Source organism: Pelecanus crispus, chromosome 4, assembly GCF_030463565.1.
Source record: "Pelecanus crispus isolate bPelCri1 chromosome 4, bPelCri1.pri, whole genome shotgun sequence".
Taxonomy (NCBI): Eukaryota; Metazoa; Chordata; class Aves; order Pelecaniformes; family Pelecanidae; genus Pelecanus; species Pelecanus crispus.
The window spans coordinates 55,271,654-55,296,588 of NC_134646.1; the positions used below are offsets into that span (position 1 = coordinate 55,271,654).

General features: G+C 42.3%; 1 protein-coding gene across 4 annotated transcripts in view; it reads left to right on the top strand.

Moving 5' to 3' along the window:
• Window positions 1-24,233, top strand: part of DLC1 (DLC1 Rho GTPase activating protein) — a 218,749-nt gene extending 194,516 nt beyond the window's left edge. For 2 of the 4 annotated variants that reach the window (XM_075708673.1, XM_075708675.1), the window contains 12 exons: window positions 2,358-2,439; window positions 9,837-9,900; window positions 12,774-14,200; window positions 15,368-15,544; window positions 17,472-17,631; window positions 17,842-18,040; window positions 20,440-20,653; window positions 21,056-21,170; window positions 22,080-22,301; window positions 23,005-23,222; window positions 23,402-23,575; window positions 24,113-24,233. In XM_075708673.1, the coding sequence (XP_075564788.1) occupies window positions 2,358-2,439; window positions 9,837-9,900; window positions 12,774-14,200; window positions 15,368-15,544; window positions 17,472-17,631; window positions 17,842-18,040; window positions 20,440-20,653; window positions 21,056-21,170; window positions 22,080-22,301; window positions 23,005-23,222; window positions 23,402-23,575; window positions 24,113-24,233 (3,173 nt within the window). Of the gene's footprint in view, window positions 1-1,966; window positions 1,976-2,282; window positions 2,440-9,836; window positions 9,901-12,773; window positions 14,201-15,367; window positions 15,545-17,471; window positions 17,632-17,841; window positions 18,041-20,439; window positions 20,654-21,055; window positions 21,171-22,079; window positions 22,302-23,004; window positions 23,223-23,401; window positions 23,576-24,112 lie in introns of all 4 variants that reach the window. The other 2 variants (XM_075708674.1, XM_075708676.1) reach the window with 2 other exon arrangements.
• Window positions 24,234-24,935: the final 702 nt, after the last annotated feature.

The following is a 24,935-nucleotide window of genomic DNA, read 5'->3' on the forward strand; positions in this document are numbered from 1 at the left end:
AGGGAAAAAAGAACATACGAGCCATTGTTGCGCAGATGTGCAGCAGCTACTTGAAGAGACTCACTTGTCCTTCTGTGGGATGGATTAACTTTGTGTGTCCACTTTTACAAAGGTTTTGCTCAGTTAAAACTGTTGTTTTCATTGCCTTTCTAACCTACTAGGAACTTGCAGTTTTGGCATACAGTTCTTACACTCTGATGCAGCGTAACATACAGAAGTTTGTTTTAAAGTGTGACATCCTTTTTACATATGTATATTATTGTCCAGAATTTCCCCCCACCACCACTTCAAATTACTTGCATTGTAGTGAAATTATTATGCACTCTTATCTGCCTCTTCTTTTTTATAAAACAAACTCCAGCTGCTGCTTGTAAGAATGAGCATAGAAAGTCCATTATTTACACGGAATAACTGTTGGAAATGACAGCAAATGCTGAGCTAACCTTCTTGAAAAATGATCTCGTTGAGCTTTGATTTGCAGCTGCATTGGCAATATGAGATGATAATAGCACTTTCAAAAGCGGCACTTGGCAAAACTTTTCTTCGCCTGTTCAGAAATTAAATTTCCTTTTATTATTTCTCTTCTTTTTTTTCCTTTTCTTTTTTTTTTGTGCTAATGGAGATGCCAGGATTTTCTTGGGATGCAGAGCTGGGACTGTACTTCCAGTCTTTGTTAAAACTGGGGACAGGACTCTCAGCTGAATATGTGGGCTTGTGGGTTTCATGTTATGCTGAGCTGCAAATCCCCAAACAAATTACTTGCATTCAGAAAACATGTCCTACCTGTGGTTGCCATTGCCCTACCTAGAGCCTCTAAACTTAGATAAAGTCTCTAACATAGGACCATGTCCTGCCTAACATCAAAAGGACCGCAGAGGTGAGAGCAAGGCCAGCCATACCCATTGAAAAGACAGCTGTCCTTATATGAAAACAATATACCATTGTCCTTTGCAAGCCCCCCGGCAGCAACAGCAACAACAAAAACAGCAGCAGCATAAATCAAGCATTAAAAAAATGGACTCGTGGAGACTATCGACTTCTTCCAAGTCACCTCTGTCACTTAAGGTCTCCCCTATCTTTTCTTGTGGGCACTCTAAGGTACTTTCTCAGAGGAAAAAATTACATCAGCACTGGTGAAAAATACCAATTGGATGTGCTCCCCACCTTTACTTGCACCTTGGACTTAAAATAGTGAAGGGGAGACCTATGGAACAATTGGTATAGTACAAGAGTTCTGAGAAGTCACCTATATGGAGTGGTCCCACACAGCGTCCATTTAAAGTGGAGATTAATCAATGAGACTTTGTCATTTGCTTTGCTAAAACTGCCATTTTCTGTAGAAAAGCTATCATTTCTTGCATTTCACAGAATGTCATAATTTGTTTATTCCTGAGGCAAAATCAGGACAAATAGTTTGTTTGAGAGATTATCTATTGGTATTAAAAAAGCCAGAATATTAATTACATTTCCACAAATTAACACCAGTCGTATTCTTGTCATCATTTCAGCTCACTTCTTCCTAGTCCCTGGAGATTAAAATATTTTATAGACAATCACTTGGACCAGGAAAGTTGTATGCAAGTGCAACAGTATATTCGGAGCGTGTTCTTGTATTGCTCTGTGCCGTGAACACCCAGTGGCTTTGGTGGGAGTTTTGGCTGTGCAAAGAATGCCAGATCAGGACCTGTATGACAGTCAGGAATCTGTGGAGGACAGTAAATAATATATATGTGGTTGCTGCTTCAGAGCTGTAGTAAATTTTCAGCTCTCTGCCAACATTGTTTCCTCCCCCTCACTCTCCCAGTTGTTTACCTAAATAATCTCTTAAGGAAGGGAGGCAGTATGGGCTTCACGCAGCTTGGCTTGCTTTCATTTCACTCCATATCTCATGAATGTTGTAACAGTGTCAAACTTCTAAATAGCTTGATTAACAGTCAAGGAGATTCTGGTTTTCATTCTTTTCCAGAGATTTGGGGTTTACTGACCTTTTTTCTTTAATGTGAGATATTAGTTCTTTGATGGAGACTGTATATTTATTTTAAGTAAAGCTAGCCTGAATCAGTTTACGCTTCTGATGTCGGATAGGGAGCTCACTTTTGCTTCTTTCCCTCTCCCATTGTTTCATCTCTGCTTTGCTCATTTTTTCCTCCTTATGCATCTGAACTTCCAGTTATCAAAGCTGCATGTCACAAGCTTGTACATGAAAAGGAAGCGTTTGAGGTGGTGGCGTGTGTTTACCTGAGAAGTGCCAATCACTGGCATCTTGGTGAGCTCAGCTGGAGGCAGCTGGTTGTTCTGAAATAACTCACCACTGGGAATAAGAGTCATTTTGATTCCATCTGTCTCTATTCCTACAGATCTCCTTTTTCCAATTGACATCGCTCTAGTCAAACGAGAGCATGACTTTCTGGACAGAGATGCTATTGAGGCCTTATGCAGGTAGGTGAAAAAAAATCACTCTGCATTTTGAAACAAAACTCTTCCAGTGTAATAGAAAGTATAACCTGGGAAAAGCATGACCTCAACTGAATTATGGACTCTTAAATAGACATTTGCTTGAGACCTTTTTATTATCCACTGTCAGTATGCGGTTTTCATTAGAATAGTATATTGGGCTAAGTAACATTTGGGGATCTTATTTAAGACAAAGCTGGGGGCAAAATGGCAGGAGTCTTTGTGACAGGGGTGGTTTTAATTATTATTCTTAATTTGCTTTCATTACTAATTCACAAATTAGTAAGGCACGTGGAAGCAGGATTGCGCTGCTACAGCCATCTGCACATGCAACTGTAGCATCGGTTCCCACACGGGAATTATTTTTTGGGAGCAGTATTAGCAACACCATGCTGCTGCACTCCATTACTCTCCTTTCTTAGGTTGGTGAGCAGCTATGTATACAAACAAAACAAAAAGCTATGTGTACAAACTCTCCTGCTGACCTCAGCGCATCACCCCGCGTGTGCCATGATCATGAAAGTCATAGAATCATAGAAACATAGAATCGTTTAGGTTGGAAAAGACCTTTAAGATCATCCAGTCCAACCGTTAACCTACACTACCAAGTCCACACTAAACCAATCAAGGGTAGACTAGACTGAACCATGTCCCAAAGTGCCACATCGTCAATGGGTATGGCTGTAAGGGATAATGTGAGTGAATCTAAGAGTTTACCACTGCTGCAAAGGCTGGCCTGCCCTCAGCCACGTGCTCCCATTCCGTATCTTTGTTGTTTATGGGCTCCTTCCACAGACCAGTTCAACTCACTCACTCTGCAGAAAGAGTCTGAACAGTCCTTTGCTGGGTTAGTAAATTAAATCGGCCCGTGGGAAGGCATAATGAACTTCAGAATAGGTGCAAAGGATGGGGCGGGACCCCACAGCCAGCCACAGGGGCAGGAGAAGGGATGCGTAGAGAAAAAGAGGGAGCAAGACTTGCCTGTCTGTGACAGCATGTTTTTACAGAACTACAGGCTCAGCATTAGCGAGTTTATCGTAAGAGCAATTGCAGTGGCCCCATGTGACACTTAACCAATCCATCAGCTACCTCCTCTAGTGTGAGTCCACAATCATAAATGACAAAAAAACGCCTTAACTTTTCATATCTCCTATTACCTAGAAATGAGTGCAGTTTCTGCCTCTGCCCGCCATTATGGCAGCTTTCCAAATTGTCTGCAAAATTAATGCTTTTGGATACTACACGCATGATGTCTGCAACTCTAAATGTCAGTAATTCTAATGAATTACAAAACCCTTTTAAGAAAGGCCTTAAGTTTATAGTGTTCTCATGCCATCACTGCTATACTTGGAAGGGAAAAAGAGGGACTGGAATTTAAAGTTCTTCAGAAATATTTACAAGATTTTCAAACTAAGAAAACAGATTTGTTGTCCAGTCATTGAGAGGGGAAAAATCTCATTAATGTTAAATTCACACTCAGGATGTGCCTTACTCAAGTGTAGGGCACCTATTCCATCAATACTAAAATGTGATGCATTGGTGTGCTTATTTGTGTGCTCTGGAACTTGTGAAGTCATTGAACAGAAAGTACAGCAATGTGAATAAATGCTGGTTCCCAGAAGCATGGTCTTCCCTTGCCAGGAAAACAAAATACAGTCAAGCCAGCGTATTTTGGACCTAGTGCCTGCCTGCGAGAATACTTTTTAACCTCGGATTATTTATTTATGTGGGGAAAAAAGGTAGCAGATTGTTTCTCGCTGGTGCAAGTCAGACTATGCAGTCCCTATCTCTTTGAGATTTGTTGCTAGTGCCATCGGTAAGAGCTGTTGGCACTTTTTCTGAACATAGAGGACAGTAAAAAGATCTGTATGCTAAGAATGGAAGCTTATATTGTAAGCCTTCTAATAAAGGTAAGCAAACCACAATGATGTGGGTATATAGACATTTTGTGAAACTAGGAAGTTTTTCATAAGTCTACTGATTGTAAAATAACCTCTTCGTTTTCATCTTCAAAGTGTTTTCCGTGTAATATGCCTAAGAATCCATGGGTCTTAATGTAGTTTGAGACAAAGATTTTAAAGGTTGAACTATATCATTCTGAAGCCTGTGGCATATGTATCAGTTATCTTTGAAGATAACTTTAAAACTGAAGCTACTGTTTCTCCAGACAAGAAGTGTTCAGATCCCACCTCAGAATAAAACAGAAATCCTTCAGTTAATCGTCTCAGGTGTCTGAATTTGGCCCTTTACCATTTGTGTTAGACAAAAGCAGTACATTATCACAACATTTCCACCTTTAGATTTTTTTTTTCCACATCTCCTTGTTTAATTTTGTAAAGCTCATTAAAAAACATGGAGAAGGCACGTCATTTGGAATGCTGCATTTCTGCCTGAAGCCTGGGTTTATTTTGACTCATGCCATGGTCAGTGTGTAAACAGTAAAGGGTTTTACTCACTAAAAGGCTTAGAGCTGCTTCACAACCTTAAGCCCATCACTGTTTCTTGACTGAAAATCGGAATAGTTTTGGAATTATTTGCATTTTCAGCGCAAAGCTAAATGAACACTGTATGCGGTGGGTGATAACACTGAGAATCTGCTTTTGTGTATAACAACCAGTGTTCTGCCAGCAGTTCTAATCACCTTGTTCTAATTACTGCATGTGAAGAAATTATTTTTAAAAAGGCTGTAGAAATCACAGTGACAGGGAATTTTTTAAGTTTGAAGCATTTTAAATGATAGTTTACATCTGAACAGTACTGTAAATTATTGTTTAATAATCTTATTAATGGAAGCAGGAAAACAAATGTAACTTTAAAAACAGCTTATTAGTAAATGTTTTGCCAAATTCCTTTCTAAATGGAAAAGGTATCAATAGCCACCCCATTAAGGATTTTCTTGAAAACTTTTAAGTGAAAAGTGGGTTGAGACTTGAATTACAGAGATAGCATATGGCACTTGGTAACAGTAGACGATAGATGGTTAAGAAATGTCATTTAGTGATCTTATCATGAAATGTAGGGTTAAAAATGTAAGAGCGATGACTCTAATTTGCTAGGATGCTTCATGTAGTGACTGCGCAGAGCACTGCTGGCCTTGGTTTCATAAGACTTTGTGTAGATTAATGACTGGGAATTTATCTCCAGAGGATAACTGGCTGTATCATGCGCTGATGAAACTAAGTACTGAAACATGCTTATCCTAAAGGTTGTTGCTAAGTACAAAATACATAGCAAGCCATGATGGAAATCCTATTTAATCTCCTTACGCATAGCTAGAAAACTGCCACACTCTATACGCAAGAGGTTTCTTAAATCTTTTACCATCAGGACTCTGCATCCAAGAAGTTGATTGTAATGGATTCGCATGAGCAGCGTTCACTGCTCATAGCGTTTGGTTTGTAGGGAGCTGGCCTCCTTTGCAGGTTAGACCATGCAGATGAACCCCAGGAGCCAGCACAGAGGCTGTCCACTGCAGCGAGACAAGAAAGCCCTTGTATCATCAATTCGTTACAGGTATAATGTGCCCTGTGAGAAGGAATTAAGAATTTAAATCCATCAAGAAAATATTTTAAACCATAAAGCTAGATCATACAGTTACTCAGATTGAAAATTGTCATTTAAAATGTGTAAATCTGATATTCTGCATTGCTACCACTTTTCTTGGGTGCATGGGGTGAGAATTTTGTCCTGTTAATGACAGCAGAATCAGTTACCTGGGGTTGTAGCCAACATAGAACTGACTGGTATCTAGATTAACAAAGACTTCACATCATAAGCCTGTATTTTAATTTATAAATTTCACATTGCAATTTTTGATAGTGAATGTCGTGTTTAGGCTGCCTTTCTTAAAGGAAGTTCAGGCTAAACTAGCTTGGCCATTTCTGAGGAGAAGACTAGGAAAAACGCACCGCTTGCTCATTTCTGAGAGAAGGTCCAGTGCCTCATGTTTTGGGTGCAGCAGGTTCAGGCTTCCAGTGTAATTGCTGCTCAGGGCTGATATGGGCCAGTCTCGACTCAGGGACTGAGACTGAGAGGCAGGTCTTGTTGCATTGGTCGCCCTCAGGAAGAAGGGTTTTGCAGAGCAGGGGTGAAGGAGGGCGAGAGCCTCAGTAGGAGGACGTGGAGGGCGAGGAAAAGTGCCGTCTTGGAGATAAAACGCTCCACAGAAGTAAGATACCATCTGGATGTGAAGGTGTATAGAGAGAAGGCTGACTGGAAGGCATTTATCTAAATGATGAGAAGGAATATTATCTTGTCATCCAGACAGTCATGCAGAAAGTGGCCGGGGTAGGAGGCATTGCAGAAATTGAGACTGAGATAGCCAGACGGTGGAAGCGGCTGTAACTGCTGTCTGCAGCGATCCTGCCCCGTCCCTCCATCTCCCGTCTTGTCCTGCGAAGGTGGCGCTGAGACAGGTTTGGGCAGAGTGAGACGGAGCTGAAGAATGAGGCAGACCTGCTGACTGTCAGTAGGGAGATGATAAGTTGAATTTATACCTGGGAATGGAATTACCAAAGGTCCAAAGCCAGAAGAGAAAATTGCAGTTCATTAACAAGCATCGATCTGATGAGAGGATCTGTAGAAAATGAATGTGTTCTTAGATCCTTAAAAAGTATTGCAAAGCATATGTGAAGGTTAATGACAGTTGTATAGGTAACTCTCACCCTGGCAAAGCCGAAACTTTGTAAGGTTAGCTTTGCAGACTCAGTAATATGTTTGGAAGGCAGTTTTGCGTATTGTGCTGTTTTCAGTGTCCTGTAAGCTCAAAGAACTGGACGCTGCTGAACTTGAGCAGAAGTTAAAGCAGGATGTGTGATGTATATAATGAAAGTTGCAGACCTGAGGCAATTGCTGCAGAGCATTTAGGTTTTAAAAGGGAAACTGGTTTTGTGATGAAATCACGTCAAATGTGTAACAGAGCCTTTATTTGCCTCGCTGCTATTGTATTTAACCTCGCTCATTGGGGGTTACCTTATCTTGCCTTCATACTCATTTTTGTGAGGTGCACCAGGAGATTTTTTTTTTTTTTTTTAAACACCCTCTGTAGAAACAGAGGTCTTTGCTCTACCCTTTCCCACCTATTTTAGGGTTTTAATTTGAGTAGGAGAAAAGTCTGGGGATGTAATCTTTGTGAAATCAGAGATTGTCTTTATTAGCGGTCAAAGAGGCTGGAGCTAGATAAAGTCTGATACAGGGATTCAGTGATAACTTCTCTCTGCATAAGTCAAAGGTTGCAACACTGTGAAATTTGTAAATTATTACACAACGTAGAACAGAAACTAGTTTAATATTCCCTGGTCTTGAGGTACAGGAGTTTGAGAGGAGAATGTTTTTATAGCAGAGAGGGGGAGGCAGCTTTGTGCTGCTGTGTGGCCTCTTAAAAAACAAAATAGCAGTTTTGTTGTGTAGCGCCTAGATGGGACGTTCACCCTTCACCCACACCGTAAATACGATTCCTCTGAAATTCACTGGACTTGCGCATGTACCCACCAGCTGCAGCCGGCAGGACTGAGCCTTCTGCCTTTTAAAGACAGAGCAAAGATGAAAATAGAGAGATCTGGATAACTTTCCTAACCTGCCACTGCCCTACTATTTGACCCATGGCAATTCTTCCTGTTTCTCTTCTTTTCTGCTGTGTTGTGGCTGGGTCTAATTATAGATCAAACTGCCTTTTTTTCTACTTCACGACTGCAGCAAAAGCACCAGTAGGAGCCTTTCCATTTTCTTTGATGGCCTCAGGATCAAGCCCTGTGTAAATACCATCTGCAACCAATCCTGTGCATAAAAGGCGAGGGGGAAGAGAGGAAACTAGTAATTCTTCCTGTGCACACATTTTCTAGATTCAAGTTACAAGTTTCATGAATCTGAAAAGACTCATCTGAAGCAACAGGACAAGTCAGCATTTCTTTTTTTTGTTTTTTCAAAGCTGCTGATATAGGCTCTTCTTTACACTTTGCTCAAATGAATTATGTGAAAATTACACAGCTTCCTTCAGAATGAATTAGGCTTTTTAAAGCTCGGTTTTGCTCCTGTTGAATTTGGGCTGTGGTCCGGCTGAAGGAAAGGGGTGGCTCTGCTCCTCTGCCTCCCCCCTGCACATGCTGCCCTTCACGCAGCTCAGGGAACTGACCTGAGAGAGTCAACCCAACAATGTATTGAAAGATGAGTTTTCAGCTCGGTTAGTCTCCTCATCCAACCCACAGTACAGCCTCGTGAGTGGAAGTATTAACACAAGGGACCAAACCATCACTTCCATGAAGCTGCTGCGTCAGCTTTTCTGCCTTCTGCATCGCGCCCAGCCTCTTCCTGCCCTTTGCTTGCCGTAGGACCAGCATTTCTCTAATCACGCTTTACCGGTGCAGATTTTAGCTGAGCCATGTCCCTGGGGCAGGCTCTGGGGAGGCAAGGGCTGGGAGAAAGGCAAGACACCAAAGCTACCTGCACTTAGCTGTGCCTAAGCTGCCATGGAGCTGTGTGTTTAACAGTGCCAAGTTTTGCTCTGCTTCAAGCTGTTTGTGCTCAGCCCTGCACACTGAGCTTCTAGGGGAGAGGGGACAAGAAAAATAATGTTTTTTTGTTTTAGGGATACCTACCGGATCATTAGCTCATCAGGGAATAGAGGGATGCTTATATATACTCATGAAGTACTTCAAGATATGCATCCAGACTGCTATCACATTTCACAAGGAGGCTGGTTAGCTGTTGTTGCTGCAGCAATTTATTTTTGTTTAAATTTTAGTCCTTCAGAACAACATTTTTATGTATAAAAGGAACTTTCAGTTTAGGAGGGAAAAATCAGGTCTGTGGTTTGGGTTTGTTCTTTTTTTTCAGACTGGTGAGTTGTCTTGTCCCAGGACTATATTGAAAATAATCATTGTTCACAATCAAAATAGGCACCTAATAAGTGGAAAATAAGTTTTCCTTTGGGAGGTTTTAGCTTACAAAGTACAATTTTAAAGCAGCATGCCTTTTTCACACAGGCACATGTACGCATTGTCAAATAAGAAGCCTTTCCCGTTATTTTCAGTCTGTTGAGATTGATTGTTTCAGGGTTCAGATGTCTGCTATTTAAACAAATGTAATTATTACAATTCATTGGATATAATGCACTTCTCAACTTAGTCTAAGTTTCCGTTCGCTTCTCTTTACTTTGATTCAGGTAATTGTGACAAATAGTCATCCATCCCTCCCTCTGAAGTTAGAATATAGCCAAATGTAATGGGTTAATGGTTAAGTATAATTAGGGCTCTAATTGAAACTCTGCTTGTGGCTATTTGTATGCAGAGCAGTTTGGGGACAGCCTTCACAAAAGCTTTTGAACTGGAATAGCCTGTGTGAAAACACTGGAGCGTTCTCTTAAAATGGTTTCCTTTGCTTTGCAGGCGCTTAAATACTTTAAACAAATGTGCAGTGATGAAGCTAGAAATTAGTCCCCACAGAAAAAGGGTAAGTTCCTTTAACGTCTTCTGTTACAGCACTGTACATTAATAAAACTGAAAAAAAAACCATCTAGCAGGTTGCTTAGCTGAAGTCAAGGATAACACCTGAGTAGAACCTGGCAAGGACACGGTCAAAACTCTGCTTACGTTTCCTTTTGTGTTCTCACTGAGTGAAAACTGCAGGGCTTGGCTGCGTGTAGAGGTTATTCATCTAGCAAACTCTTCCCCAGGACGCTGCCCTCAGTCTGAAAGGCACTGGGCTTCTCTGCCTGCCAGTGGCGTTACCCGTGTTGCAGCGTATGACCTGCACTCAGCCAGGATTGTAAAGAGTGCACTTGATGGAGGAGGTCCTGACCAGCCACGATGAGCTACCTGAATGTTAGAACATCATCTTTGGCATCATCTTCACAGTTTTGGTTCTTTGCCATCGCATTAGAATTGTATTATTTTATTATGATGTAGACAGGACGAGTTAGACTGTGCTTGGCCTGCAAGGGAAAGAGCAAGTCCTTTGTAGGATTGGCCACATTGTTTCCTTGTTTTTTAATTACGTAGCTCAGAATTAAAGCAATACATTTACAGAATAGATCAGCTACCCTTTTGGAAAGTTTGCATGTTTCCAGGGAGCTCAGCAGGAATTAAAAATGTTTCCTGAATGTTCAGGGTCCCTGTGGAGTGTGGTGAGATATAAGAGAGCACCTACTGTAATTTCAGTAAGGTAGTACCGACAGAAAGCTGAGTTACTGGGGTTTGCTAGTAAGGTACCACTCCATAGCCGTCTTAAAACTATGTGTGTGTCCTAGGAGGGATCAGTAGTTGATGCTGTCCCCTGGGATATGACAACTGCAGATAAAGATGACTGAGCTAAGGCAATACAATGCTGCCCTGCCCTTAACAAGAATGCATACAAATGCTCTGAGGTTGTTTACCAGGAATTAATCCCCTCTTTCCCTATCTGTTTGTGGTATGTTGGAAACAGCATCCAGAAGATAACATTCTGAGGCAGCATACGTAGGAACTCTCTAAAAGTAGGGGTAGACAGCTGGATTTCCGTTTATGACCACCAGAAGATTTCTCCTCCTTTTTCCTGAACCTTGTTAAGACTGGAATGACCAGTATTGCTGTTAGAGGTCAGACCAGACCCGACTTCAGGTCCAAACCCCAGATCTTCCGGAGTCTGGATGTTACCTTTTGTTTTAGTCCTTCCTGATTTTCATTCACCACCCTTGTTCTGGCAGATGGACTTGGATCCTATTCCCTTTTGTTGTTGACTTCATTAAAATCAATACTTAGCCTTTAAAGCTTTTTAACACTAGGGAAAAATTGTGCTGTCAGAAACATATGTTTCCTTAAGTTTGCATTGACCTCTTTGCAAATTAAGATCACTTTACTGCTCCTCTATTTTTCCAGTCAAACCACCTTCACCACCGAATCATCATTATTATCCATTCACAGTTTCGGGTGACTTTTTTCCTCCTGAAAACTTTAAATAAGCAAGCCAGTCCTCTTAGGTTTTCATCTGAGTCATGGACAGAAGTAGTTTGTCATAGTTGGGAAACAAAGAAAATTACGCTTGCTCTGTGTCTCATGTGTATTTGGTTATAAAAAATACGTATGGTGTTTCATTTATTTTCCTGAGCTGATGAAATATGCTATAAAAAAACCAACCCAAAAAACTAGGAGAGGATCAGGAGCTAAAGTATGCATAAATAAATTACTTGAAATATGAATAATTTACTTGTTTTTCAGAGAATAAATGTTTGTGTTCCTGGCACACAAATAGTTACAGTTTGGGGCATGTGTGTTTGTTTTTAAATTAAAGCAATCTAAACAAATTAAGTGAAACTCATGGAGCTGGGTGGCAATTAGTGTTTCCTACTCTGAACACCAAAGGTTATTTTGTGGTTTCGATGGTGTCATATTAAAATATCTTCATTGGTTTTATTCTTCCAACATGAAATTTTCCAGATATTTGGAAGACCAAATATGTCAGTCCCAGGATCATTCCCTTTCAGTATTTAGACGAAAAGATTGTAGGCGTAAGTGATGTACGTGTAATTGTGCCCTCGGGCATTACTCATACATCAAACATCGTCAGCGGAGATGTTATTTACAATTTACTTACGTGCTGTACTGTCAGTGAGCCCTTGCTGCTTGCTATCTATGAGTGTTAAAGTTTGCCTGAAGCGAGACTGAAGTAGAAACTTCACAGGACATTCTTAAAATGTTAGCTGCTAGCCTGCGGGAGGAAGAGTGGACCAGGTAAGAGCCTGGAGGCATCACACTCTTGCAGTCCAAGAGCTTCTTTTGCTATCTCATTAGTCACAGCGAGGAGACCGCTCAGACTTCCCGAATGGGTAAGGAATTAAGCTGCTACAATTCACAACGTATGAGAAACATCTCCTAATTGCAAAGGGGAGTATAAACACACAGCCACTATCAACAGATTGTAACTTTGGAGAGACTCCAGAGGGACCCCAACCCCTGACTGACTCCAGTTTAAAATTTTATGCATGCCAGGAATTTCCATTGATCTGAGGGCTATCCACTGTGACCAATTAATTAAAAGTCTATGGATACTAGGGTTTTTAGAAAAGAGCAATTTAAAGCAGATTGTATTGTTTGTTTCTTTTTACGAAGTGTGTATCTTTTGTATTCAAAAACTGTTAAAATATATTGCCTGTCCCACGTTATCTTTTCCTGTGATGGGCTTTACGGCCTAATCTTCCTCTCCCTGAAGTAAACGGTTGGTTTTGCTTTAAATTCAGTGAGAACAAGGTCATGCTTAAAGCAGTTTAGTGGGCATTGTATTTAAATGCAACCGCCTTTGCTGTTTGGGCAGTTTGCAAGCAGTACTTTCAGGGTTGTTGTTCTTTGCAGAGCGAAGATTCGGATGAAGATGAACCTTGTGCAATAAGTGGCAAATGGACTTTTCAGAGGGACAGCAAGAGGTGGTCGAGGCTTGAAGAGTTTGATGTGTTCCCTCCAAAACCGGACTTGAATACCCCCTCCCCGGAAGCTCCTCACCTTACTAACGCAGCAAGCCGTGAGAGCGTGCTAACAGATCTCAGCGAACGCCAGGAGGTGGCTTCTATTCTGAGCATCAGCAGCACCAGCAGCCACCAACCAACCCTGCAGAGCGAGGCATCTACCACCCGGACAAACTCCGTCGTGAGCGTTTGTTCATCGAGCAATTTTGTAGCAAATGATGACTCATTCAGCAGCCTGCCCTCGCCCAGGGAGCTGAATAGCTTCAGCTTCAACACGAAAGCCAATGAGAAGAATGCCAAGTCCAAAACAAAGAGCCTGCTCAAGAGAATGGAGAGCCTGAAAATCAAGAGCTCTCACCATGGCAAGAGCAAAGCTCCTTCAAAGCTTGGCCTTATTATTAGCGGGCCCATCCTGCAGGAGGGCATGGATGAAGATAAACTGAAACAGCTTAACTGCGTGGAGATTTCTGCCCTCAACGGCAACCACATCAGCCTCCCCATGGTACGAAAGAGGAGCGTGTCCAATTCCACCCAGACCAGCAGCAGCAGTAGTCAGTCCGAGACGAGCAGTGCCGTCAGCACACCCAGTCCCGTCACGCGAACACGCAGCCTCAGTGCATACAATAAAAGGGTGGGCATGTACCTGGAAGGCTTTGACCCCTTCAACCAGTCAACGTTCAGCGATGTGATGGAGCAGAACTTCAAGAACCGGGGCAGCTTTGCAGAAGACACCGTGTTTTTTATCCCTGAAGATCATAAGCCCGGCACTTTTCCCAAAGCACTCTCCAACGGCAACTTCTCCCCGACGGAAAGCAACGCCTCTGTGAACTGGAGGACAGGGAGTTTCCATGGACATGGCCATCTCACCCTCCGGAGGGAAAACAGTGGCGACAGCTCCAAAGAGCTGGGCATGGGGAAAAGGCGCAACTCCTCCAGCTCGGTGAGCAGCCGCCTGAGTATTTATGACAACGTGCCAGGCTCGATCCTGTATTCCAGTACGAGCGACCTGGCGGACCTCGAAAATGAAGACATATTCCCAGAACTAGACGACATCCTGTACCACGTCAAAGGGATGCAGAGAATAGTAAACCAGTGGTCAGAGAAGTTCTCAGACGAAGGCGACTCCGACTCGGCGCTCGACTCCATCTCCCCATGTCCTTCATCTCCAAAGCAGATCCACCTCGATGTAGATAACGATCGAACAACACCAAGTGACCTTGACAGTACAGGGAATTCGCTGAACGAAACAGAAGAGCCCACGGGGATGCAGGACAGGAGGGACTCTGGGGTGGGCGCATCGCTGACACGGTCTAGCAGGTGAGATGATGAGCGCTGGGACTTGGGGTGGCCCCGGTGAGGTCCCCTGCAGCCCGAGTGGCTCTGTAGTAGCTGCACCACACTCATTTAAGGTGCAGTAGAAGCTGTGGCCGTTGAAGCACACACATGCTGTTCCCATCGCTTCCCAAAACAATTACAGACAAGGGAAGTATTTGTGCAAGACTTCTAGACAAGTGATTGCCACACTTCGTAGCTGTATGTTTGTATGTTCAGCCTGAGCTGTTATTGAAAACCAGCCCACTCAGCAAGTCAGCATTAGGAGCAATGTTAAGGCAGTTTTGGGGGATATGATAATTCTTCGAACTGAAACGATTTGTGGGAGGGAGAGGGACCTCGAGTAGGATTATTCACTTTTTAAGTTGGCTAGGAGAACCAGTGTAAATGTGGTATGGTTTGTGTCAGTGTGTAGTAAAAGCCTTGACTTCTAGACTGTTTCAAAAAATTGCACTTTTCAGTAGCAGGCTGTTTCTTAATAGGATGCTAGGGCATTAAATCTGCGGGGATAATGAGGTTTGTTTACTTTCTCTTGATCACTGTAGCACAGTGGGAGACTGGGGGAGTTCCAGTGGCCTCCCAGTTTCTGCTGGGAGTTTTACCATGAGATGGGTGACTGTATTTTGTATTGTGGGTAGAGCAAGGAGTTGAATTCTTTCTAGCTTTGTTCTAGTTTTCCTTTAAAACTGGTGCAAATCATTTAGGGCCTGGTTTCTGCTGTCATTTAGTCACCTACAGCTGCTTGTATAAACTTAATGGGACTTTTAGAAGTGCTTAGTTCCTATTTGGTGTGTCTTAAAAATTTGGGCGTTTTTTTCGTGATGGAGTTTTTTGATTCCTACTGCCTTAATACTGAAAGGGCTTCTGAAAAAGGGTGTTGGAGCCCTCAGAGGATATCTGATAGGGCAGGACCGTGTAGTTAACACTGAGCTGTGGGTCAGCTCAGAGTGCACGTTCCCATCCGAAGCACCTGCACGTGCTGCATCGCGCCGGCTGAGGAAGAGATGCCGCTGGCTGGTGCCTGTGAAATCTCAGAAGACAGCAGCTGCCAAGAGCAGGGCGCTCAGCAGTGCGTTTGTGGTAATTCCTGCACGTGTCTTGCAGAGACGTTTCAGTGACTGGTCCTTGCTCTGTCCCCGATCTTCTCCACAGGCACCGGCTGAGGTGGCACAGCTTCCAGAGCTCCCACCGGCCCAGCCTCAGCTCAGCGTCGCTGCAGATCAACTGCCAGTCCGTGGCACAGATGAACCTGCTGCAGAAGTACTCTCTCCTGAAGCTGACTGCTCTCCTGGAGAAGTACACGCCTTCCAACAAGCACGGTTTCAGCTGGTAAGGGCACAGTGCCGTGTGTAGACAGTCTGACTATACGAGCACGACAGTTGCGCTCATCCTAAGCAACTTTCGGAAAGACGCGATGAATCCCTCTGTCCCTCTTTTTCCATATTTGCTCTTCCTCCCGCCTGTGCTGATAGTGATTTGTGGCTTCCTAAGATGGGGCTAAAATCACTAACACTTTACGTAAGCGTAATCTTATTAGGCTTGAGAAGTATGTTTATAGGGAGCATGTGAGCGAACAAAAGCAATGAAGTACAGGCCAGCTTTCTGAGCAGGAGGGTGTCCACTATCCATAGCAAAAGAATGACTAGTTGTTTATTGAGGCAGTCAGCGAGCAGTGGCACAAACCTCAGTAGATCTTAATAGGCTTGCTTTTTTTCAGTTATTTTTAAATATTTGCATTAGTTTCTCTATATAATTATGTAATTAAATAATGTAAATTTCCTTTAGTTCTAGCATCTCATTACCCAAAATCTATCTCCCCTCTTTAAAGCACTATAAATCCAGTTAGCTTGCAAAAAAGGTGGGGAGGTGGGGGAAGAAAGGTTGGGAGAACCATGGAGTTTTTTGTAGGCAGCAATTTCTGCTGTGGCCAGGTGTTTGTAACCCAGCTGAATGGTTTTTGTCAGAAGAATGAAATAGAAAGCTCTTTTATTATTGTATCTGCAGTACAGCCTGTGTAACATTCAGGATGCAAAAGGCGCCATAAAATTTTTCTTCTCCCTACCACAGGCCAGCCTCCTCCCTTCCCCAGGAGTCATAGAGGGTATTTAGCTTCAGCATCAAAGTACCTCCTGTTCAAAGGCTGTTATTATGTCAGCCTTTCTAAATACAGAAGTTGTTTGTTCTGAAAGACAGAAATAAGTATTGACCAGTTATCCCTGCATGCTTCAGATTCTCGGTGGAGATCGCAATGTGTTTTTTCACATTCCATTGGCATGTTTTTTGACAAAGCATGTATTATTCATACATATATCAATAATGCCCTAAACTTGACTATATGGCAATACAAATTGGTTCTGTTTTACTATATAACAGATTAGTCAGCTGTAAATCTAATGCACTGTTTGTGTAGCTGTACTGTATATTGAAACGTTAACTAGGTCTCCCTGTTTTCCAGTGCTGCTGTGTCCTATTAGTTGTCACACTGGACATTAGCTTTTCTCCCCGCTTAGGAAAATGATCTCAATATTTTCACATTTTAATGCCTTTTTTTTTTTCCCCTTTATGAAACCAATACTCTTGGGGACCTGGGGGTAAATCATTCTTTTGTATTTAGTAACTTTTTCCTTGGAGTCATAAGCAGATGGAAAGGCCGCTCATTGAAACTGGAGTGGGAGGTGGGGTTAACAACAGTCACTGGCTGACAAGGAGGGGGGTCCCTCAAAGGGGTTGTTTATAGAGCTGAAGTTTTTAGCTGACAAACTCAAATGTATTACATCAGTTTCCTGCTGTTATGCACACTGGTGGGTGGTGGACCCAGTTTGAGGACTTTGCAGAACAAGTAGTTGACATACAAAAGCTCATTGTTCAAATGCCCATCTTTCCCGAAACCTAAAGAAGCAGTGTTATAAGGGGTCACTGACTGCAGGATTTATTTTGACTCTTTTGCAATTCAATCTGGCCCCTGCAGTTCTACCCTGTAGCTTTTGTCCTGCTAATATTGATGGAGTAGCACCACATTAATACTTACAGGCAGCACACTGCCCCAAATGTCAAGCCTTTCTCTTAGAGAAACTCTGTTTTCTGTCCTCTCCCCTTTCCCAGCCCTGAGTAGATTAGCTAATTTATGCTGTCACTACTTTTCCTATTACTAAAGTGTTTCACTTATTTTCACTGACTTTCTGAATTACTGGAAATACAGAAGATAAATGGTCAACAGAGGTTTAATTTAGTTCTGTCATTCCCTTCGCTTAAATAGGGCAGTACCAAAATTTATGAAAAGGATAAAGGTGCCAGATTATAAAGACCGAAACGTGTTTGGAGTACCGCTGCAAGTCAACGTCCAGCGCACAGGGCAGCCTCTTCCACAGAGCATTCAGCAAGCCATGCGGTACCTCCGCAACCACTGCCTGGATCAGGTGGGTTTTGCTGTACTCTCATCCCACATGCGTGCAGCACCCAACGCCCAGCCTTCCATTCATTTTTATTGTTCCTGGGTCAGACTGAAAAAAGTAGACTCAAACCAGGACAAAATAGATAATTAATACAGGGAAAGCTTTAAGAGCATACTTACATGTCAAATTTGCTGGACTCATTGTAAATGTATTTACCATTCTGCATATATTTAGGTTGGACTGTTTAGGAAATCTGGAGTCAAATCAAGAATTCAGGCTTTGCGTCAAATGAATGAGAATTCAACAGACAGTGTCAACTATGAAGGCCAGTCTGCTTATGATGTAGCAGACATGTTAAAGCAATTCTTCCGTGATCTCCCTGAGCCTCTCATGACCAACAAACTCTCCGAGACCTTCTTACAGATATACCAATGTAAGTAGTGAGATTTCTATGGCAGATGGCAAATTGTCATTTGTGTAGCAGGGGTGGAACTTTCTAGTACTGCTCTTCTGGGCACTACATGCGTTGCATATGTTGGTCTTTGCCTTTCTCCAGCAGCTGTTATAGTTCAGGCTGCCTCACAAGGAATGGATTTTTGATGTTCTAGTTGTGTAATGATTTATAGTACAAGTTCTTTTCCTTTCACCTTTCTTTGTAGTTTGGGAACAAATACAAATCCTCCATCACTTGCTATAAAGTTTCCTCTCTTCTTTGAGCTTACTTGATATTACAGGATGAAAATAAGCCACAGCTGATGTGGCTAGGTAGAGGAGCTGTGCAAAGACTACACGAACAGAGTTTGGGGCTTTTGAGGGGATTGAAATCCACTAAATTACTGAGGATTTTTTGTAAGAGCAAGGCTGCCAAGAAAATTCTATTTTCTTATAATTGACATTCTTCTATCCTTCACCACAACTTTTGAAAACAACCTTTAAGTTGAAAGCTTTTCTGTTACTGACTAGTAGCTACTTTGCTGATAGGTACCATAAACAGAAAGTACTTAGAATAAATCACATCAAAAATGGCGTTTATCAACGCACATGAAAAGAAATAATTCATCTTTCTGAGATGGCAGTTTCAACTTCAGCAAGGGAGACATTCTGTTTTGTGAGCTAGATAAATTGGATTCTGTATAGATGGTAATTTTGTGCTGGATCTTTCCAAACAACACATGATCTTTCAAAAGTTTTCTTCAACATTGTTTCATTGGGAATACTCTCACTTTATAAAATGGCCAAAGATGAATTAATGTTTGGTGGCCAGAACTCCAAAGCTTTTTGAAATACTCATGGGGGTCCAAACTGATTGATGCACTACTGGCACCTTGCTGATCCTGTGCTTTCTCTCCCTAACACCACCCCAGCTCTCTCCCCATGTATTCTTCCCATGATAGCACAGCTACAACAGAACTTCTTGCAAAAATACCTTCTTTGAGGCCTTGCTGTATTTTGTGCCTTCCTTATGGTGATGGTTACAAAAAGGTTACGGGAACTTCCTTCAGAGCTCCATAGGTGGAGGTGATGGTTTAAAATAAAAACGTACATACCGTTATTTCAATGCATGCATTTTTGTGTGTGTGTTTGGATTCCCGGGAAGGTTTATGGAGAAAATTAATCAGACTCTCCACTTCCATGCATATTAAACAGCAACTGTTTGTGGGTTTAGAGCCAGAAAAAGTTTGACAGAGCACTGCAGAAGTATTTGTTCCTTTCCTTTCACAGGCAGTAGGTCTGAGGATTCCCCAGAGGTGGTCAGGAAGTATTACCTGTGTGTAGAGCAAAGAGCCTTAAAGCAGCTGTGAATTTTGTTTCCCTGCAAAGGACAAAATTTGCCTTTGCTTTGGTGTTATGCACCAGGCTGAGCACTGGAATTGTCCACACGTGCCTTAAATGTGCTTTGAGCTGATTGAGGGGAGAGTCTGGAAGACAGCGGATTTTTGCTTAAAATTGCTTTCTAAACTCACCTGCTAGCCTTATGAAGTTGCTGAAGCCCAAAGCAAATACCAGTTAAATATCTGGTTAGCACCACATGTATTATGAGACATGCAGTGAGGGTGGTGTGATGCTAATGAGGATATAAATGCTCCAGGATGCAGACTCTGATGCTGTCTTCAGAGATGGCTTATTGGAAACCCCTTTATAAGATGCAGATCTGGTCTGGGTTATTTCATTTTTTGTTCCTGTCAAGTTTGGAGGAGAGGGCCTTATATAAAGGCACACATCAAATTTTTCCAATGGCTGTTTGTTTTTAGTAACCAAGGAGCTGTTTAATGGTACGGGGCTTCACAGCGTTGACTTTCTTTTTCCACCGCATGACTTTGAATGATCTGCTCAATAAAGCAACCCTCTGTCTTTGGTAAAGCACTTTCTGGATATTTTATGACATCATTGTTGAAAAGGTTTGCTAGCCAATTTATTTAATTAATTCACCTATTCTAAAATGCATTCATGTTTTGAATTTCTTTGAAAGCCAAAGAATTTCTAAATTGGCTGGACTGTGTTTGCTTGTTCACTGCCTGACTCCAGGCTTCTGTCATTTTAGTGCATCTGCGGGAGCATGTAGCTGTTGAAATTAAATCTAAAATTAACTCTGGACTAGGCACAACTTCTTCTTGCTTGAATTTCTTGTGAGGCAGGAAATAGCTGAGGGTAGTTAAACTAGTGGGTTAAAAAAAAAAATTCCTTCATGTTTCCTACGAATGGTATGCGTCCTGAAGGAAATCACTTCAAACTTGAGTCAAATATTTGAAGCTGGAGTTTGCTTTGGGATGTATTCATGCTGTGTGTGTGGAAAATCAATGGGCTGATGAGAGAATTACTAATATTACGCAGATGTGCCAAAGGATCAGCGTCTCCAGGCTATCAAGGCTGCCATTATGCTTTTACCCGATGAGAACAGGGAGGTCCTCCAGATTCTTCTCTATTTCCTGAGTGATGTCACAGCTGCAGTGAAGGAAAACCAGATGACACCAACAAACCTGGCTGTCTGCTTAGCACCTTCCCTCTTCCACTTAAACACTCTCAAAAGAGAGAATTCTTCCCCAAGGTACGTCTCTGGGGAGCAGGGCTCGCTGCTGCTGGTCCCGTACCACAGCTAGCAGTGATGTGCAATAAGCATGGTCTAGCATTGACCCTACCAGTTGTGATCACCTTGGACACCTCAGAGGGCACCAGGTGTAGACTGGTTATGGGATCCTATCTTTCATTAGAGATTTGTTAAAATACAAGCAAGTTCATAAGAAGAAAGAAAGAAGGGGAATTCCAACGCAAAAGTTCAGAGAGAGTAGCGAGAGAAGTTGGTAACACCATGGCAAGATTTGGTCCCAGGCAGCACTGCTGTAAATCACCAGCAGATTTGGGAATCCTACTGTTTTCTTACCAAGCATCTCTCTTGTTCTGCATTAAATAACTGTGTGTGTGTGCGCGTGTGCTCTTTTCCCCTGTGAAGGGTGATGCAAAGAAAACCAAGCCTGGGAAAACCCGATCAGAAAGACCTAAATGAAAATCTGGCTGCAACCCAAGGGCTAGCTCACATGATTGCTGAATGCAAGAAGCTCTTTCAGGTAAAACACCTATTTGCAAAACTGATGGGTAGAATATTGGCCAACATGGCTTAGATCTGTCGTATAATGAAATCTAGGAATGTCTCTTTATTTTAATAAAGTTTAATACATGATAGATAGCTTTTTAAAAAACTTTGCATCCTGATCTGGGTGCATACATAAATTAGAAGTGGTGCCAGAAGAAAACAGAGTTGTTTTATTGGCACTGGTGCTCAAAAGTCATGAGGCAGTTGTAGGGTTTGGGACATTTTTGTTACATCCAAGCTGCATTTGAAGTATGTTTTCAAGCTTTTATTGTGCAGCCATGTGGGTCTATGAACTTCAGCTCTAATTACAAAGCAAGGAGTTGTTTCCAGGAATTTCAGGGCTTGTTTTATACTTAAATTCCCAAGAGTTAGCGAGACTAGGCCACAAAAGTGTCCTGGAACGTGACGCTGTGAAACCGTAGGTTGAAGGGTCTGTAGGAACTAAAGCATGCTCCCTCTAGGGCCCAGGATGGAGAACCAGACAAGTCTTGAGTCCTGGTTTTCCTCACTGTCATCAAATCTTTTCAGACCCCTCAACTGAAGGCATGCCTGTCTCTTCTCTTGCGGCTGACAACTGATCCCTCCTTGCTTCAGTCTGCAGGATAAACTGTGCTGTGGGAATGGACCTGAGTTGTGTAGCAAAGAAGGGTACTCCACAGAAAAAAATATGACACCCCCATAAACGAGAGAGTAATTTGAGTTAAATCAAAGTCACAAACTTAATTTTGGCATTTCTTCACAATGAGTGCTTGACCTGACACATACGTGTCCCACCACTTACAAAACTCGTGTACCCATCTTTCTGTGGCTATCAAGCTGCTAGACTAACTGTGATTTGGGGAGAGAGCTGCAAGAGGATGATTTCACCCTTGTTGCCCCTCAGATACCCGAAGAAATGAGCAGGGGCCGGAACTCGTACACGGAGCAGGACCTGCGTCCCCTCAGCCTGGAGGAGCTCCGGGGTGGCAGCAGCACTGCCGAGCCCTCCGACTACCACTGCTACCTCCAGGACTGCGTGGACGACTTGCTCAAAGAGATGAAGGAGAAGTTTAAAGGCTGGGTCAGCTGCTCCACCTCAGAGCAAGCAGAGCTGGCCTACAAGAAGGTATGCACCCTGTCACTCATGCCACAGCTCTGTTTTTTAGCTCATCTTCTCTAATAGAAGTAGGCTTTTGACATAGGACATTACAGAAAGTTCAGTGCGCACCTTTACTTTGTATATAGATTTAAGAAAAAAAAACCCTTAATCTTTTGACATAGTTGCACAGTGTCTAAAAACAACATGTCTTTCAGCAGTAGTCAGCTAACATGCACTGATTTGTGTTCTTCTGTTTATCCAGCCCAGGAGTGTTCACTGTATTGCATTTACACACCTTCGCTCACATGTGCAAAGCCTCGACAGGCTGAGTGAAGCCTCCAAGCACTGTCACTATGCAGGCAGTAGGAAAGAAGTTTCTCAGCTCTAATCTTGCACAGCTCTGAGATAGCACAGGGGGAGGTGTTGCAATGAGATTTAAGATACTTAAAAAATAAACTTGGAAAATCAGGATATTTTTCTGTAGCATCATGATTTAATAGTGGCCTATACTGGAGAAGATAACTGCAACTTAAAAATAATTTGGAAGTCAGTGTGCAGATGCCTTTGGTTGTTAGGAAAACAACCTTACTCTGAGCTTACGACAAGCTTAGTGCAATATGTACATATATGTGTGTGTATTTAATTTGCTGTATTTACCCAACACTAAAATAGCAAGGAAAAGAAAGTGTAAGAAAGAGTAAAACTGAGGACTCCGTGCTGATTTCCCCAGGTATGTGAAGGTCCCCCACTCCGGTTATGGAAAACTACCATTGAAATCCCAGCTACGCCAGAGGACGTTTTAAATCGTTTACTTAAAGAGCAGCATCTTTGGGATGAAGATCTTATAGATTCAAAAGTAATCGAACCTTTGGATAGCCAGACAGATATATACCAGTATGTCCAGAACAGCATGGCGCCTCACCCAGCCAGGGACTTTGTAGTCTTAAGGTAAGACTTTTATATGCGATGGTGTTTATGTCCTACATGTATGGCAACCTTGCCTATGATTTCTGTATAATGTAAGTTATATAGGTAAATATCTATTTGTGCATAATTTGAAGTCTTACTAGATGTCTGAATTACTGTTTGTCAAAGAGAAGACTTTTTTTTTTCTTCTTTTTTCTTAGAACATGGAGGACAAACTTCCCCAAAGGAGCTTGTGTGCTTCTAGCAACCTCAGTGGACCATGACCGTGCTCCAGTGGCAGGTGTTCGAGTCAATGTGCTCCTGTCTAGGTATCTGATTGAGCCCTGCGGGTCAGGAAAATCTAAACTTACCTACATGTGCAGAATTGATTTAAGGTATGAATTTCCACTTCACCCTTTTGTGGTGGTAATTTTTCTTCTATCGTTTCCATGTAGTCAGTGAAAAATGTAGATGGTTCAACAGGCTTTAGCTTGGCCAGTAGTATGTACTTCTCAAAGGCATGCATACAGGTCTCTCAGATGTCACAGAAAATTGGCTTCAGTGGACATCTAACAGCAGGTGTGGTTTGTTGCATTAGAAGCCTGCAGTATGTACACCACCATAGCTATTGGTATAGAATCCCACACCTTCCTCTGACAAATGTATTTGGATGCAAGGTCATGTTCCTTTTAATACTAAGTTAGTAAAGAGGACCAGGTTCTCACAAAAATTCTCGTAACTTTTCCTCACTGCAGCAAATACGTTTTTGAGCAAGTCTATACAATAGTAAGGCTGAGCTGAGCAGTTAGCAGTAATAAGGAGATTTCCTACTTGGGCATTTAACCAGCTTGATAAGTATTTGATTCTGACTAAGAAAATGCATGCAAAGTTACTGGTACCTACTTCATCATTGCTTTTTCTCCATGCATCAGGGGCCACATGCCAGACTGGTACACCAAGTCTTTTGGACACTTGTGTGCATCTGAAGTCGTTAAGATACGAGACTCTTTCAGTCATCAGAGTCTTGAGAGCAAGGAAGTAAAATCCAGGTGACTACTGAAGAGGAACAGCCATGTGCTCCACACCTCAGCAACGTAGACATTACCCAAAACTGAGGCTCGTCCACTGCAGACCTGACTAGTGTACCATCTGCAAGTCATGTCGTGAAGGGATGACAGCATGAGAACTCGACTGTGAGCATTACTATAGGACTGTGGCCATACCATACACTTTAAAGCTGCTTCCTGTCTGTGTGAGGTCTATAGTGTAGGCCTTGACTGGAATACGTAGGAGGACTGTGCAAAAACAAAAAAAAAAAAAAAAAAAATGTATTGTACTATTAGATGGTTTGATTTGCTTCTGAGAAGCAAAATTCTTTAAATGCAAAATATATTATGAAATATGGTGAAGGCTCATCATTCCCATGTGAAATACTTAGCTTTATGTACATACCCATGTCATTTTATTTGTAGTGCGTTGAGGGACTGGTGTATCCACTGGAATAGTTGGTACTCTTCAAAGTGTTCTCACTGAGATAAGCAGAGAAAGGTTTGCACAGAGATTAAAGTGTGAATGAGTGTGTTAATGGTTGAAAGGATAGCAGAAGTTGAACTTGAAATGTGTCTGGTACACTGATAGGCAACCAGAATGGATTTTAGTATGCTGGATACAGTTCAACCTAGAATGGGACTCCCCTGTGGACCAGGAGAAGCCATCCTTCCTATGTGCCAGTTCTGCATTTTCCTCAGCTCTAAT